Raw genomic sequence first — 16,037 nt, 5'->3', positions numbered from 1 at the left:
TGACCCGCCCACTTATCACACCTGTGCTCTGACCCGCCCACTCATCACACCTGTGCTCTGACCCGCCCACTCATCACACCTGTCCTCTGACCCACCCACTCATCACACTTGTGCTCTGACTCCGCCCACTCATCACACCTGTGCTCTGACCCCGCCCACTTATCACACCTGTCCTCTGACCCACCCACTCATCACACCTGTCCTCTGACCCACCCACTTATCACACCTGTCCTCTGACCCACCCACTCATCACACCTGTGCTCTCACCCCGCCGACTTATCACACCTGTGCTAGGCATTGAGCTGATGGTTGTGACATTGTTTCAAGATATGATTTTAAAAAATTATGAAATTCCATGAATGTAGTTTTTAACTGAAACCGAAGATCTAGATGTAGCAACTCTTTATATACATAATTAAAATGAATTCAATTAAATGTTTTGACCCTTAAAATACCTACAAATGTCTATAATATTTTACTGTGGGAGTTCAGTGTCTGCATGGATAGTTTGGGGTTCACAACTTGGAGAAACATTGCTTGGCTTTCCAAAGGCATATTGTGTGAATCAACTTTTTTGAGATATATGTTCCCTCATCAAAAAACTACTTGCTTCATTCGCTTAGATTTGAATAGGCTAGTCCTTAGGGAGCCCCCACAAATAGCCACAGTCGAGGGGGAAAACGAAGTGGAGCAAGAACTCTTTCACCTATTATTCCACCACAACTGATGAAATTATGGATCTATTTCCAACCAAACTAAGATGCATAGACACGGAGAGCAGTGAAGTGGTTCAATAGCCCATAAATATAAATCTCCTAGACAATCTGCTTTGTAAAAACATTCATAATGACCCAGTATTGAACGCAGACATTTCCCCCTCCTGCTTGCTGAGGACATTCAACTACTCAACGCAATAAAGATATTGTTTCAAGTTTACAAGTTATGAATTAAAAAAAACGAAGCTGAGGTGCCCAATTACGAATTATATGTCCATCCGGAGTTTACACGAGGCAGTAATTCCTCTGTCTCCCAGTGAGCCTTGGCTGGTTTCCCGCACTCGCCTGTATCTGCCTGTTCAAAGGGCTGTTGACACACACTGGGCGTGATGGATCTCATTCAGACTCTTTGAAGATAAACGCGCATCACTCCTGCACTTCGTCGCTTAGAGGAGCTCTTCTTCTGGCATTGTTGCTATGAAAACACACTTTATTTCTTTTTCTTTTTTTTTATAAGATCAGGCGGTGAATCAGAGGCACTCGGCGCCTTGTGCTGTGCCATTAGGTAATGCTGAGAGGTTACCATGTCGACATAAACACAACTTGTACACGCGGCGAATGCTCCGTCGTGTTCAACTTTGAACTTGCAAAGAAACACGTAAAAGCATTGCCATTACATGCTTTGTTGAAAGTCAAGAGGAAGCGGAGAAGTGTAAATAACAGAACATACAAAGGAAAAAAAAGTCGATGAGGTGGATACATAATTGTGGCATTACATACATGATTGTGGCATTGAGGCTACACCTGCTTTTGGGCACTTCCATGTTGATTTTCTGTGCTTGTTAAGTTAAGTTACACTTTATGAATCCCTGTAAAGACATGTGTTCTCTGCATTTGACCCATCCTTTGTTAAATAATAAATAATGTGGAAAAGACACTTTATGAGCAATGACAACACTGCTCCAGGGGTTCAATCTATTTACAGATCAGAGTGCTTCAGCAGAAGAAGAAACAATCAAAGGGAATAGGACTATTCAAACTCCAGGTCTGTTTTTGATGAGAGAACAACTTGGTAACATAAGCTCAAATAAAGCTAATAATTAATTACGTGTTTCTTAATAAGGCTGTATTTCAGATTTTTCTTTTCTTTCTTAAGTTTGGTAGTCAGGTCCCAGTAATTGACGTGTTAAAGCTTCATCAGTGCCAAGAAGCGCTTTATGAAAATAAGGATGCCAGTTTGCTTGGGAAAAAAAAACATCAGCTTTTGCACTTGGCAACACAAATGATATTTGTACCAATACCTACCATACATTACAATCCAATGACTAGAGTGGAACCTAGGACCGTGAAGTAGCTGAGGGACATGTGTGAAAAGCATCAACTAATAATAATAACAATGCGTTGGTCTCGTAGCGCTTTTCTCGCTTAACTCAAAGTCGTAGGCAACAACACTTGAGAGGGTGTTCATGTAATGGCGTTTGAAGAGGTGTAGCTAATTTTGGTGCCAGCTTTTGCATAAAATTATTGTTGTGTAGCCTGAACTGCGGTGGCGCTGATTAGATTCGATGGTAACTTTGTTGGAAACAGTTGATTTTAGATGGATGAAAGGAAGAATGGATGGTTGGATGGTTGGTTGGATGGATGGATGGATGGATGGATGGATGGATGGATGGATGGATGGATGGATGGATGGATGGATGGATGGCACCTAGAAAGGTGGTTGGTTGGTTGGTTGGTTGTTTGGTTGGTTGCTTGCTTGCTTGCTTGCTTGCTTGCGTGGTTGGTTGGTTGGTTGGTTGGTTGGTTGGTTGGTTGGTTGGTTGGTTGGTTGGTTGGTTGGTTGGTTGGTTGCTTGCTTGCTTGCTTGCTTGGGTGGTTGGATCGATGAATCGATGGATGAATCGATTGATGATTGGATGGTTAGCTAGAAAGATGAGAGGGAGGCATGGATAGAAATAAATAACAGATGGATTGAGGTGGATGGATGGATGGATGGATGGATGGATGGATGGATGGCACTTAGAAAGGTGGTTGGTTGGTTGGGTGGTTGGATCGATGAATCGATGGATGAATCGATGGATGAATCGATTGATGATTGGATGGTTAGCTAGAAGGATGAGAGGGAGGCATGGATAGAAAGAAAAAAACGGATGGATACTGGTAGATTGATGGATTGACTGATGACGAATGGATGACTTGATGTTTAGGCGGTTTGAATGGGTGGGTGGATGGTTAGATAGATAGAAAGATGAGAGGGGTAGTGGATAGAAAGATATTGATAAATATGTCTGTTTAAGCTCTCAGTTGTTATTTCCATCATAGTAGAGTTTTTTAAATATCGTCGACCGGACTGGGTTGATTGAGTTGAGGACATTTCACTTCTATCTTCTGAAGCTTCTTCCCGCTAATACAATAGACTGCGAAAGCAACAAGACGTGTCTGAAGATAGAACGGTCGATGAAGTATAATAAGTAGATAGATAAGGCAAAATGGAGGATGCTATTGCTGTAACTCTTTCTCCTCTCTCGCCGCTTCTCTCCTTTTCCGCAGCTTTTGCTTTTTCAGATCTCTCTATCTCTGACTCTCTACTTCCCTCCCTCCTTCTCTCTCTCTCTTTGCCATTAAACCCACTGAGTTTAACACTGCTCTCCCACTTAATTAAGCGGCGCATGGACTTGCTCTTACAGTCCATATCGGCAAATCAGCCACTTTTTTACACACACACATTTACTGAAGTACCCTGCCCCATATCACTCAGCCAAGCATTAAATTTCATATCCCCAAGGCTCCTTTGTGTAAGTAAGTCCTATACACACTTCTTGCATTCAAAAACGTCTTTCTCTTTTTTTCTTTCTTTCTTTAAGTCGTCGCCGCTAACCTTTTCCATATGCTAGCTCCTTCTTCTTCTTCTTCTTCTTTACGCTGTAGTGGTAGTAGTCAAGGTCGCGGTAATGGGCGTGAGAGGTGAATGCATTCGCTAACTCGTAATGCACATAGCCACTGAGTCAAATCATTAAAAAAAAAACTTAATTATCACATAATTATTGGCCAAGTGGGTGCGCGCGTGTCTGCTTGCATATGCATTTGTCGGCGGTGAGGCCAAGTGACGCGGAAAAAAAGAAAAAGGTTTAGCCACCCGCCTAAGGAGCTATAAAAGATGAAGAGGCACAGATGGGAGAGCAGACAGAGCAAAGGGAGAGGTCTTGAAATAAATGAAGGGCGCAGAGACAAAATGGAAGGTATAGGGGCCGGGTTCGGGAAGAGAAATCGTTTCCATGGAATTATTGCGGCGTGCATATGGTGGAGATGGTTCGTCACGATATCGCTATTAATTACATCCGCTGTGCCAGGTTTAGTCTATTCTCAAACTGCAACAGAACAAGAGGGTTGAAATGACTGTTAGATGCGCCATTAGCTGCCCGCCTTAAAAAAAAATCTATTCACCAAAATGTCATCTTCATAGTGTTTTGTGTGAAGCAAGTCCAACAAAACAAGATTTGGGGTCCTGGGCGACTGCGTTGGAATCATAGACTGTAAATTGAGACTGGACTAATCGTACCGTCCTTCTTCCTGAAGCCTTGAGGAAATGGACGCAGGCTCCGGAAGTTCCATGCTCCAATGGGCATTGAAACTTTCGCACCTATTTAAGTCGAGACACTGCAGGTGAATAGGGAAAAGATGTATATTTACAGATATCAATTTGAAATTTTTGCTGTCGATCACTGGCATAAATGTGAGAAAAAATACATTGCAAGTTTTCTGTTATTTTATCTTTCCCATCTCCTCGGTGATGAAATCTGAATAATGGATAGAGCTACATTCAAATTTATGGTTTCATTTTATTGATGAATGAGTTACCAAGACTTTTTCAGAGGGGATTTAGGATTTCTTGTTTAGTTTTAAAATAAGCTGTGTTTTAGTGGAAAAATTATTTAAAACTGTAATTTTCGCCTTATTTTTTGACATTCAAAACTCAATAAATGGGGCTAGGGATTAAATAGTAAAAAATCCCTCTGAAAAAATCTTCCAAATATTGTTCAGTCCAAGGCTGGAAAATTTGAAGTCTTTAGGTCCGACTGACGTGGACATAGTGTCGCTACAATGTCCGAAAAAAGTGTTTTGAGAAAAAGGCCCTTGAAATTGCATTGTCCCATATAAGTCTATGGGGGAACATTGAATCAGCGCAATATTTAAACATGTTATTGTGAAGATTAGGCATATTTTTGGTTTCCGGGTGAAAGCTTATATGTTCAGAGACCAATTAGACCCAAAACCTGAAAACTGAAAAAAATGAGTTTTGCCGGTAGTGTCTCCCCTTAAGTCACATTATCATAATTTATGTCTTAGCATCGTCCATTTTTATTTTTTCCTTGCTCCATGTAACGGGGCTGGCTCAAAAACCCCAACCAAATTGCTAGCATGAACAAGCTTTAGTTTAGCTACCCTCACTTAGTTCATTCATTTACACTCTATGGTTGGAGCAAAAGACCTTTCAAAGGTTGTAGGACAGCTCCTGGATTGGGCAGAAAATGTATCAAGACAAGGATCATTACAACAACTGACCCCAACCATTTCTGAACACTGAGTATGTGCTGTTACCATCAAGATGCTGGTACTGTGTGCTGAAACGAATTGTGACAAGTGGACAATTGTTTGTACGGCAAATGTTATGTTGTGATTATACAGAGTTGCTTAACTTGAGAAAGAAAAATCGGACAAAAAAGTATTGTCTAATCTAGCTTGTAATGTGTCATAGTTAACTCTTATGGAAAATGGTCATCACATGGGCATTTTGAAGTCACAAGAACTCAACTTTTGGAATGAAAGTCAAGCTTACACATAGAAAGGACACTATTCAAAAGTGCTACTTCAGTTCCAGAATACAAATTCAATGTCACGTTTGAAGTTAATCATCACAGTATCCAGGTTTTTTTTAAATTGCACTTCCTGGCCCACCACGTCGGTCCGGCCTTTTGGCAGTGCATTGTTCACACAAATCAACTTAACCTCTGGACCCAAAACAGCCTCTTTATTTGTATTTAGACTCCGGGCATGTTTTTGTTTTGTTGCTAAAAGCCCCATTGACTGTTCAAACTGCGGAAAGACATTCGCCACAGACACACACACACACACACACACACCGCTAAAACGTGCGCCCAGTAGTACAGACTTCCTCCTCTGTTGCCTCCAATCTCCTCAGATCATAATCTTAATGGGCTTCTTGAGTAAATGAATAATTACTAAGTCAAACAAACAGCAGCTCTGGCTGACCACTGGGGACTTCACCACAGCGAGAGAGAGAGCGAGAGGGAGACTTTTGAAGGCAGTGCACGGGTGGAACGATACATTCTGCATGGATAATTTGTTGATGTAAATGCGGCCTATATCATTTGCAGAGGACATATTATCAGATGGAAGGTATTTTGTTTTTTTAGCCAATATGAAATACCATTTAGATCAACATAACATGCCTTTTGTAGATGCTCAAGACGTGCTGGATATGACAACAAGCATAACATCCAACTTGTATCCTAATAGTTTTTGCTGGCATCACTTGGAAGGCTTCTAAACAAGTCCTCATTACTTAAAGCCTTCCCATCAGGGTTGCCCTCTTTCGCCCTTTTTTTCCAAGTTTTTGAAGTTTGTGATACTGGTCCTAGCAGTGAGATGATCAAGTTCATTGTGAGTTTGATCTGTTTTCAGTGTATGTGCTTTACGTGTTGAAGAGATGCACTGCACATATTGCATGTACACAAATGTATTGGAAACATTTCTATGGCTTTGAGCACATGAGCATTCTCATTTGAAAAGGGGCTCACACTCAATAAGTTCCATTCACGTAACGTCACGACAATCTAAACAGCCTACAGACGGTCACGGTCTCTTTGGTAACGGACATGCATGGTCACGGGGGAAAACAAAGAGGAAAAAGAACAACTACCGTACCACAACTTTAAAGGAATAGGCCACAGTTTTTACACACTGAGATATGTTCTTACCTAACCTTAGGCGAGTTAATATATACCCATCTGGTCTTTGTCCGTGCGCTCTGTCACGCAAACGGAGCACATACTCTCCCACATGTCATATAGCTCCAAAAAAGCTCACGATAGAAGCTACCAAGCTCTTCCACGTGTTTCCTATTTAAATAAAGTTACGTGAAGTGTTTTCATGCGAAGTATATTTACACAGAAATGCAACATGACGATTTTATAAGCAGATAAAAAGGGGGACTATATTGTGAGGCGTAATGATACGAGGAGCACAGCGTCCGCGCAGTAACTCCTAAAGGTTATTGACGGAAGTGAGCGGGGGGGAAGTCTTTAGGAGTTACTGCGCGGACGCTGTGCTCCTCGGTAGCTTTGTAGCTTCTATCGTGAGCTTTTTTGGACCTATATGACATGTGGGAGAGGCTGCGTATGTGCTCCGTTTGCGTGACAGAGCGCACGGACAAAGACCAGACGGGTATATATCAACTCGTCTAAGGTTAGGTAAGAACATATCTCAGTATGTAAAAACGGTGGCCTATTCCTTTAACAAATGCTGAATTATGGATGTATTCCCTACCAAACGAAGATACAATGCTTGTCCAATGCTATTGTTATGTCCATATCAAATCAATTAATAAAATATAATGGTGAATGCTAACCATGATTCTAATGTAGGTTCACGCTAATGCTAACAGCTAACTTCGAGTCCCGGGTTGTCACTTCTAGTGGACCCGATTTTGACTTGACTTTTATTTGCATGTGCTAAATATGCCCATTGTCCGCCAGAAAACGTCTAAAAAGAGTGCAAAAAATAAAGACTACTTCCTTCCCCCTCGCTTGACCACGCCCCCTAGCATGCCGCCTGTCTCTATCATTTAATCTGTGGGAAGCTTAGAATTATATTGTATAAAAGTATTATACTTGAAAAATACCTTATTTCCGTTTACTAGTTTGTTTAAGACTTACTCTAAAAAAAATATATATATATAATAAAATAAAATCCTTTTGAATGTCTGATGTTATGTTGGAAAGTTAACAAAAACACATGCTGTAAGTTTAAAAAAAAAAACAAGGGTAGGCAAAATAAGCATTAGCTTCAGCCTATACCTTTTCGGTCATTTTGTATGTAATGTTATGAAGAAGTATACTTAACTGAATGTAAATCTTTTGTCATAATTTTGACCGAATAAACTGAACTGATATTGTGGCAACTATGCTCACCGTTAAAATGCTGAAGTTTTTCGTCTTCTCTCTCGGCACAAATGAACTCAGGTCACATTACTGTTTCATAAAGGTGTCCAAAAGTGGAGACAATATTCAAAAATGATCCGCTTGATGGATCAGGAAAAGCATTTGGATATTTCCTGTTTGGAGATTTCTTCCCAAAGCTGTGTCTCTCTCCCATTGAGTTGCATCAACCTCTGCTCCGACTGAAATTATGACATGCCATTCTACAATGTCGTGAATGCAACCTATTCAGAATGCCTCGGATTCTCTCTCGTTTTCATTCAAATCTGAAATTCTTGCAACCAAAGTAACATGAAGTAATGTTTTGGACATTCCTGGTCTAATTCCATGTTGTTGTTTTTTTTCTGTCTCCAGTTGCAGGAATACTACAAGAAGCAGCAGGAGCAGTTGCACCTCCAGCTCCTGTCCCAACAACAGCAGCAGCAGCAGCAGCAGCAGCAGCAACAACAGCAGCAGCAACAACAACAACAACAACAACAGGTCGGAAAGCAGCCCCCCAAAGAGGTGAACCTACCTCCTCACTTCCATACCGCATCAACCTCCAACCACTGCACATCAGCCTACAGTACCCACTCCGAGTCCACTCAAGGGCCCTCAGAAGGGTGCTCAGACTGAGTGGGCCACACGGGGGAAGGAAGGGACTGAAATCGAGTGCAATCTATATCGCGTGTGCATTTGGGACGGCTGTAAGATCTATTTACATCTGCAGGACTGTCCGGAATGGAAGCGCAACTGAGCAATATTTGGGTGGAAACCTCATCTTTAGGGCTGTGCAATTAATCGAAATGCGATTACGATTTCGATTACAACAGTAACCGATTACAAAATTAGCATTTATCGCAAAAAAACGATTATAATTGTATCTTTTTTTTCCAATTTTCTTTTTTTTTCAATTTATTATTATTATTATTATCATTTTTTTCAGTTATTTTTTGTTTTTGCAAAGCAGACTCGCGTTATTTCAGGCCGCTGGGATCATTTTCCCTACCGCTTTTCACGTGCCACGGCTCATGCTTTTTTTTGCCTGACATAAAAACAAACGGCGCTGTGTGATGATGTCATCAGGCCGCGCTGCTCAGTTTGCTTGCGCAGGTGTGAGGGCTGGCCAGCAGGGGGCAGGTGTGAAACAGGGACCTCTCCTTAATCAAGGCGTACCTGAAATCGTTTGTACTTTTATGACAGTCCAGAAAACATAAAATATCATCATAGTGTTTTGATTAATAAATAGATAAAATAAAGAGAGACTTTTTTTTTAAAGGCAACAAATAATCGTTAGAATAATCGTGATTTCAATTATGACAAAAATGATCGTGATTATTCTTTTTTCAATAATCGAGCAGCCCTTCCTCATCTTGGTCGGAATGCTCTTGGAATTGAAATGTAAATTCCACAAAAACGGAAACTAAACTTGCTCGAACTCAGGGCTGCCTTGTGATTTTTTGTCCGCGCCATAAAGGGAAAGAACGGCGTCCACGGTAGCTCTGGTCAGGCATGTACAGTCCATCTTCTAAGCATCGCCGTGGCAGTGTAGTGGGGGATAAGGCGGGATCACATAAAGAGCATCTCCATCTCCATCCATCAATGCAGATTACTGTCACCACCTCGCCACAGGGGCACACCGCCGCCGCCGCTCTTTTCGCTTTCTCCAAAAACCACAAACACGGGGCTGGACGTGAAAATCTGTGCTCGATTGTGCCCGAATATTCCATTCATCAACCTGTCAGTCTGTCTTTCATCTACCTAGCTTGTCACTTCTACTACTACTACTTCTACTACGGTATTTCCACTGCAGTTTCAGTTTTTCTGTCCCAAAGATATTCTCACTTCTTACCTCGATTGCTATTACGGACAGTAGGACTGAAACAACTAATCGATTAATCGACAACTAATCGATTACTAAAATAGTTGTCAGCTATTCCAGTAATCGATTAATCGTTTTCTAGTGAACACACTGCAAAAAGTGAATATCAAGCATTGGCTTAAATGACTTGAATTGAGGAAATGTATCTTGTTTTGAGTGGTTTTCACTCATTTAGACACTTTTCCTGATCGGACCAAGTTTACTTTGCTTGTTTGAGGACATTTCAGACCAGTTCTAGGGTAAATCTCGCTTGAAATAAGAAAGTAAAGTTGCCAATGAGAGAAGACCAATTTTCTTACCCCATTGGCAAAGAAAATGACCTGGAATAAGGACGAAATGTATTGAAACGAGTCAGAAACATCTCAGAACAAGTGAAATAACCTAGGACAAATGCCCAAGAACTTCTTAACTAGTCAAAACAACTAAAATTTGGATTATTATGCTCAAATTGAGATGTTTATGCTGATCTAGTTAATTACTTTTTGCAGTGCACAGACTAAAATAGAGCAAAAAAGACATGACAATTATGTATTTTGGATGAAAACCTACTTTATTTTTTAAAGTGAGGGTCTGCAGTGTTTTGTCCATCGTAAATTTCATAAACATCTGTCTTTGCCTCGTCCAATCAGAAAGCAGAATTAGCAAAAGAGCCTCCTACAAATGCTTACTTTAAGTTTACTCCATCAACATGTCCTCGAGCGGCGCCACTTTAGCTTTATGTGGTCAAAAAATTGAAAAAAAAATACTATTTCCATGCACCATCATCAAAATAATCGTTAGCTGCAGCCCTAATGGACAGTTAGTATTACTTTTACTACTGCTGCTTCTGCTGCTACTACTACTTACTACTTATCCTCTTAGTTACAGCCATCATCACTTCCACCACTCTGCAATCTCATTTCACTCCTTGAAGAGACACATCCTTAAATTCCCACTTTTTTTCTTTCCCCCCATGATCCCCGCGTCCCAGTGGGCATCTCCTCGGACTCGCCTTCCCCTCCCCAACCCCCCCCCCCAGACTCTGCCTCCTCCTCCTCCTCCTCCTCCTCCTCCTCCTCTCAACTCGACCGTGACCAAAGCAAACCAGTCGCGGGTTGTTTTTTTTTTGACACGCATGTTGCTCCCTCTCTCTCCGCGTATCTGTCCTACATTTCAGGTTGGTTGTCCGCGCTACAGTCGGACAAGTGTAAAACGGGACGCGGGTAGAAGAGAAGAGGGGGGGGGTTGGGTCGGCGGTGTTTGATGTGCCACGCTCTGACGCACAAACATCGCCACTCGGGACGGGGGGGGGGGGAGAAAAAAAAAGAAAAAGAAAAAAAAAAAACAGCCTCCCGAGAGCGGTTTTCCAAACAGCTGATGTGACTAAGGCGTTTTTTTTTTTTTTCAGCCGCTCGTTGTCAACGCCGCGGCTCTGAGACGTACCTGGGCGAGCGGGAGTTGACGTGGGCGACTGTGTAATACACACGTCAAAGTGAAGGCCCGACATGACGGCTATGCTAATGCTTTTTTTTTGCTTTTCATTCTGACGGCTGGCTGGGGGGGGTTTGAGGGGGCCGCGGTGAAAGTGGATGGTGCATCAGAGAAATGCTTCATATACTGTGCTTTAGAATCAAGGTGTAGGCAATGTAAGGCATCCGGGGCATGATTCGGTAGAAGTTGTGCCCCCCCCCTAAATGTTTTTGATAAGATAAGACTTTATTGATCTCACAATGGAGAAATTCACTGCAGTACAGGCCACCGTTTTTACATACTGAGATATGCTCTTACCTTAGCTTGGACGAGTTCTTTAGGACCTGTCTGATCTTCACCCGTGCCTTCAGTCACGTAAACACAGCGCAGACGGCGTTAGCATTTAGCCTCTCCCTCTCTCCTCTATAGCTCCAAAACTGGTCAAGATAGAAGCTACCAAGCTCTTCCACGTTTTCCCAATTTAAATATGGTTATGTGAAGTGTTCCACTACAAAGTATAATTACACAAAATTAAACAATGTGGATTTTCTAAGCGGATAAAAGGGGGAACTATATTGTAAGGCGTAATAATACCAGGAGTAATTTGGCATCCGCACAGTAAAGTGAAGATTACTGCGCGGATTTCGAACTACTCCTGGTATTATTACGCCTTACAATATAGTCCCCCCTTTTATCCGCTTAGAAAATCCACATTGTTTAATTTTGTGTAATTATACTTTGTAGTGTATCACTTCACATAACCATGTTTAAATAGGGAAAACGTGGAAGAGCTTGGTAGCTTCTATCTTGACCAGTTTTGGAGCTATAGAGGAGAGAGGGAGAGGCTAAATGCTAACGCCGTCTGCGCTGTGTTTACGTGACTGAAGGCACGGGGGAAGATCAGACAGGTCCTAAAGAACTCGTCAAAGCTAAGGTAAGAACATATCTCAGCATGTAAAAACGGTGGCCTATTCCTTTAAAGTGCGGCAAAAATGCTGAAAATACTGTCAATTTTCATAAAAAATTTCTTGGGGACAACCTCCGAACCCCCTTTGAGGTCATCTGGTGTATAAGGAGATAAGAAGAAAAAGTCGATTTTTTGGGGAGGAAATCGGCACCCACCACACAGCGAACTTGCAACAAAAAGTGGAAAAGTGGAATCTGAGCTAAATGTTCAATAATATCAGAGCAGTGAGCTCTCGAGCATCACAGCGAGAAGGTCCCGGGGTCGATTCCCGGGACGAGCGGTGGCTTTCTGTGGGGAGTTTGCACAGTGTCTGATTTTGGTTTCCTCCAGGTGCTCCGGTTTGTCCTACCACCAGGACAAACGGCACGGTAGCACAGCGGTTAGCGCCTCCGCTTCACAGCTAGAAGGTCCCGGGTTCGATTCCCACCAGGACGGGGCCTTTCTGTGTGGAGTTTGCATGTTCTCCCCGTGTCTGCGTAGGTTTCCTCCGGGTACTCCGGTTTCCCCTTACCACTAAAAACATGTGCAATAGGTGAATCCTCCAGCCAGGTGATTCTGACCATCCGCCTGGCGCCACATCATGGAGATGGCACTGCCGTCGACCACTGCTTCTTACGGGTTGCCCCAGTGGCATCGAAGGATGGGTTAAATGCAGAGGACAAATTTCCCTACGGGGACAATAAAGTATACAAACAAACAAACAAACAAACACTAAAAATATGTACAATAGGATCCCCTGTTGGGCCAGGACTCTCAGGAAAAAGAGATTCTTAGTTTCAGTGGGAACTTCCTGGTTACAGGTGAATTATGAAACGGATTACGCGAAGAAGAACAGAACAAAATCCATCCTGGTGGCCGCTATGATGCTCCAGGATGAATTGTTCTGAGGGTTTCTGGTTGGTTTTCTGAATGGAATGTACCAGAAACCATAGATGATGACTCTTTCAGATTTGTTATGCTACAATAGAAAACCTCTGGACGACTGAGAGCTCACTGAACCACAACACAGTCATCGCAAAGCCAGTCAAAGCTTCCTGCCCAACTCATTCATTCATTTAGGTTGTTTCTCAAACAATTCTAGGTACACCAAAGCAGCTAACTATGAAAAGTGGAAGTGAAGTAGCTAGCCAGTCTCGCCTCACAGCAAGAAGGTCTTTGGTTGAAGCATGGGTCAAGTCCAGAAGTCACGCATGGGTTCAAGCTCTTTTTTTTTAATAAACTAAACCCGTACCAGAAGGACAAACCGTTAAAGCGCTCGTGTGCATGGCCGCCCCTGACTCCTTGCCCCTTCTTTTCCCCCTCCTCACATTCCCGATTCGTCTCCCGCTGTCCGCCGCCGCCGGTGCGTTGGCCTCGGACTCGGCGCGGCGGAGCGGTCAGGAGGCGGCTTAATGAAGTGGCGCGTACGGCATCGGCGGGCGAAAGGAGTGACCGTCCGTCTGAGCCGTGAGTGGCAGCGTCAGACAGTGCGTGATGGGCCCATAAATCACGCTGACAGCCTGTTACTGCGCTAGCTTTGGCCACTCAGCCCTGCCTAATGTAAACACAACACACACACACACACACACACACACACACGCACGCTCGGGTTGTATCGACATGGAGGGGGGGGGGAGACAGACAAGTGGGCCAGACTCGGAACACGGAGATGGGTGAGATAAGACGGTTATTTGCGGACGCTGGCGCTGGGGGCGGTGTCCGAGGCCAAGTCGACCGCGAGAAGTGGCACACATTTTGGTTTGCATGTAAAGGCTTCCACTTTGAATTACGTAACGTTGCCCGTATTATCGTAAGGACAAATGGGACAAGCAGGAAGAACAGGCGCTGATTTATTTTTTTTCCCCATGTGGGAGCGTCCAGTCAAATGATCGCCCCATGCACGGATAAAAAAATAGACAAAAACAATCCTACAACGGACTGCTTAAGGGGGGGAGGCGGATCGATACCGCAGTGTGGATATAGTGATCCCGAACAAGTACCTAATGTAAGATTAGAGGTGAGCTGTCATTGTCAGTTGCACCAAGTACTCACTAGTCATGATTCGTCAAAGGTCGAAGAAGTCCTGTGGCCGATAACAGACCAGAATAAACTCAGAGATAGCCATAGCTCCCCTTTCTTCATACCATAACAAACAACAAAAACAAATTCATTGATAATAATAATAATGGACTTACACTTGTACTTTTCAAGCTGGTGTTGCCAAGTTTCTCAAAGCGTAGCACTGTAGTCGCTCATTCACTCCATAGATACAGACGGCATCTCTGGAATCGCCCATATATGGTCATGTTTGAAAACAGTTAAGAAGAAGAAGAAGAAGAAGAAGAAGAAGATCTTTATTTATATAGCGCCTTTCACAGACATGGTCACAAAGCACTTTACATGAGACAATTGTACATTCACTTCATACTCGGTGGTGGAAAGCTACGTTAAGGGGGAAAACAATTTTGAAAAAATCTAAACTTTCTCTATTATTCAAAAACTACTTTATCAATTGCACAATTATGAACATAGTTTTCTACTAAATGAAGATACAAAGACATGGAGAGGAGCAAAGTGGTTCAACAGCCCATAAATACATTAAAAAAAACGGAGAATGCTAACATAATGCTACATTTTAGCATCGGGCTAATGCTAACGGTTAGCTAGCGCAAGCTACATCTGCCGTTTTTTCACTTCTACAGAACAATCTGCTGTGAGAAAATATCCATATGGGCCCGATTTACACTTGACTTTATTTGTGTGTGATAAATAAGTTCATATTCTACCAGAAAATGGCTAAAAAGAGTGAAAAATTGTGTTTCCCAAAAGATTCTGTTTTCCCCCTCGGCGAGGCCACGCCCCCTTCTATGACGAGATGCCGTCTGTATCTATACTCGGTGTTGGTAAGCTTCTATAGTAGCCACTGTGGTAGACTGCGCCATTGGCCCCTTCGACCACCACCAACCACTCACTCACACTCTCTCTGGACTATTGTACATGCTTTCCGGGGTAGAGGAAACCGGAGTACACGGAGGAAACCTACACAGACACAGGGAGAACATGCAAACTCCACACAGAAAGACCTCCTCCAGCCGAGGAGATCGAACCCAGGACCTTCTAGCTGTGATGCACGAGCGCTGCTGTGCCTTCCAGATGGAAAAAAGATCGGATCAAGCACTTCCTATTTTGAAAGCTGGACAACATGCCACTAAAATAGTTAAACAAATCCAATATTTGACACATCGTCTTCATTTGGCGAGGCTTTTGGCAGGGTTCATGTCAGTGAGCGGCTTCCATTGGATAAAAGTCTGATGGTACAGGCTATAGATGCTTGTCATCCAATCACAGACTTAGGTTTTGAGTTTAGGGCCGCACAGCATATCAGGAACAACAATGTCCATACCCTGAGGTCTTCCATCAGACTGAGATGGTTTTTCCCCATCACAACCGAAAACCAAAACATATGGTAACTAAACTAAACTCTAAAATGTTTACCCTTGTTTTGGTCCCAGTTTAGTGCTTTGCGGCTTTATTCCAAGAAGCGTTTCCTTTCTGCTTCACACTTTTGGCCCACGTAGTTTTGGTCTTTCTAAGGATTCCTCTCTCCGTCCCCTGCATGTTTTGATTCATTCTCCTCCTCTCTCTTTGTCGATAAGCCCGTCTCTCTGGGGGTCTTCAAACAGCGGGGAGCAAAGGGACCTGTGTTTATCGCGCAGACACACGGACATTATCGCAGTCGGCTTGTTGTGTCTCGTTCACCTTCCCTCGCAGAACTCCCCAGACTCTTTCTGTGCATCCTCAAAAAATAGAAAAAGACTTACAAGTTT

The 16,037-nt window shown here is 42.9% G+C and overlaps 1 protein-coding gene across 5 annotated transcripts in view; it reads left to right on the top strand.

The window, feature by feature from the left end:
• foxp4 (forkhead box P4) overlaps window positions 1-16,037 on the top strand; it is a 196,263-nt gene that overhangs the window by 132,283 nt on the left and 47,943 nt on the right. For 4 of the 5 annotated variants that reach the window (XM_079582163.1, XM_079582162.1, XM_079582160.1 and 1 more), the window contains one exon: window positions 8,309-8,458. In XM_079582163.1, the coding sequence (XP_079438289.1) occupies window positions 8,309-8,458 (150 nt within the window). The remainder of the gene's footprint in view (window positions 1-8,308; window positions 8,459-16,037) is intronic. The other variant, XM_079582159.1, reaches the window with a different exon arrangement.

Source organism: Gobius niger, assembly GCF_951799975.1.
Source record: "Gobius niger genome assembly, chromosome: 24".
NCBI lineage: Eukaryota > Metazoa > Chordata > Actinopteri > Gobiiformes > Gobiidae > Gobius > Gobius niger.
Note: the sequence above shows the minus strand (reverse complement) of the source record. Positions and strands in the feature narration are given on the sequence as shown.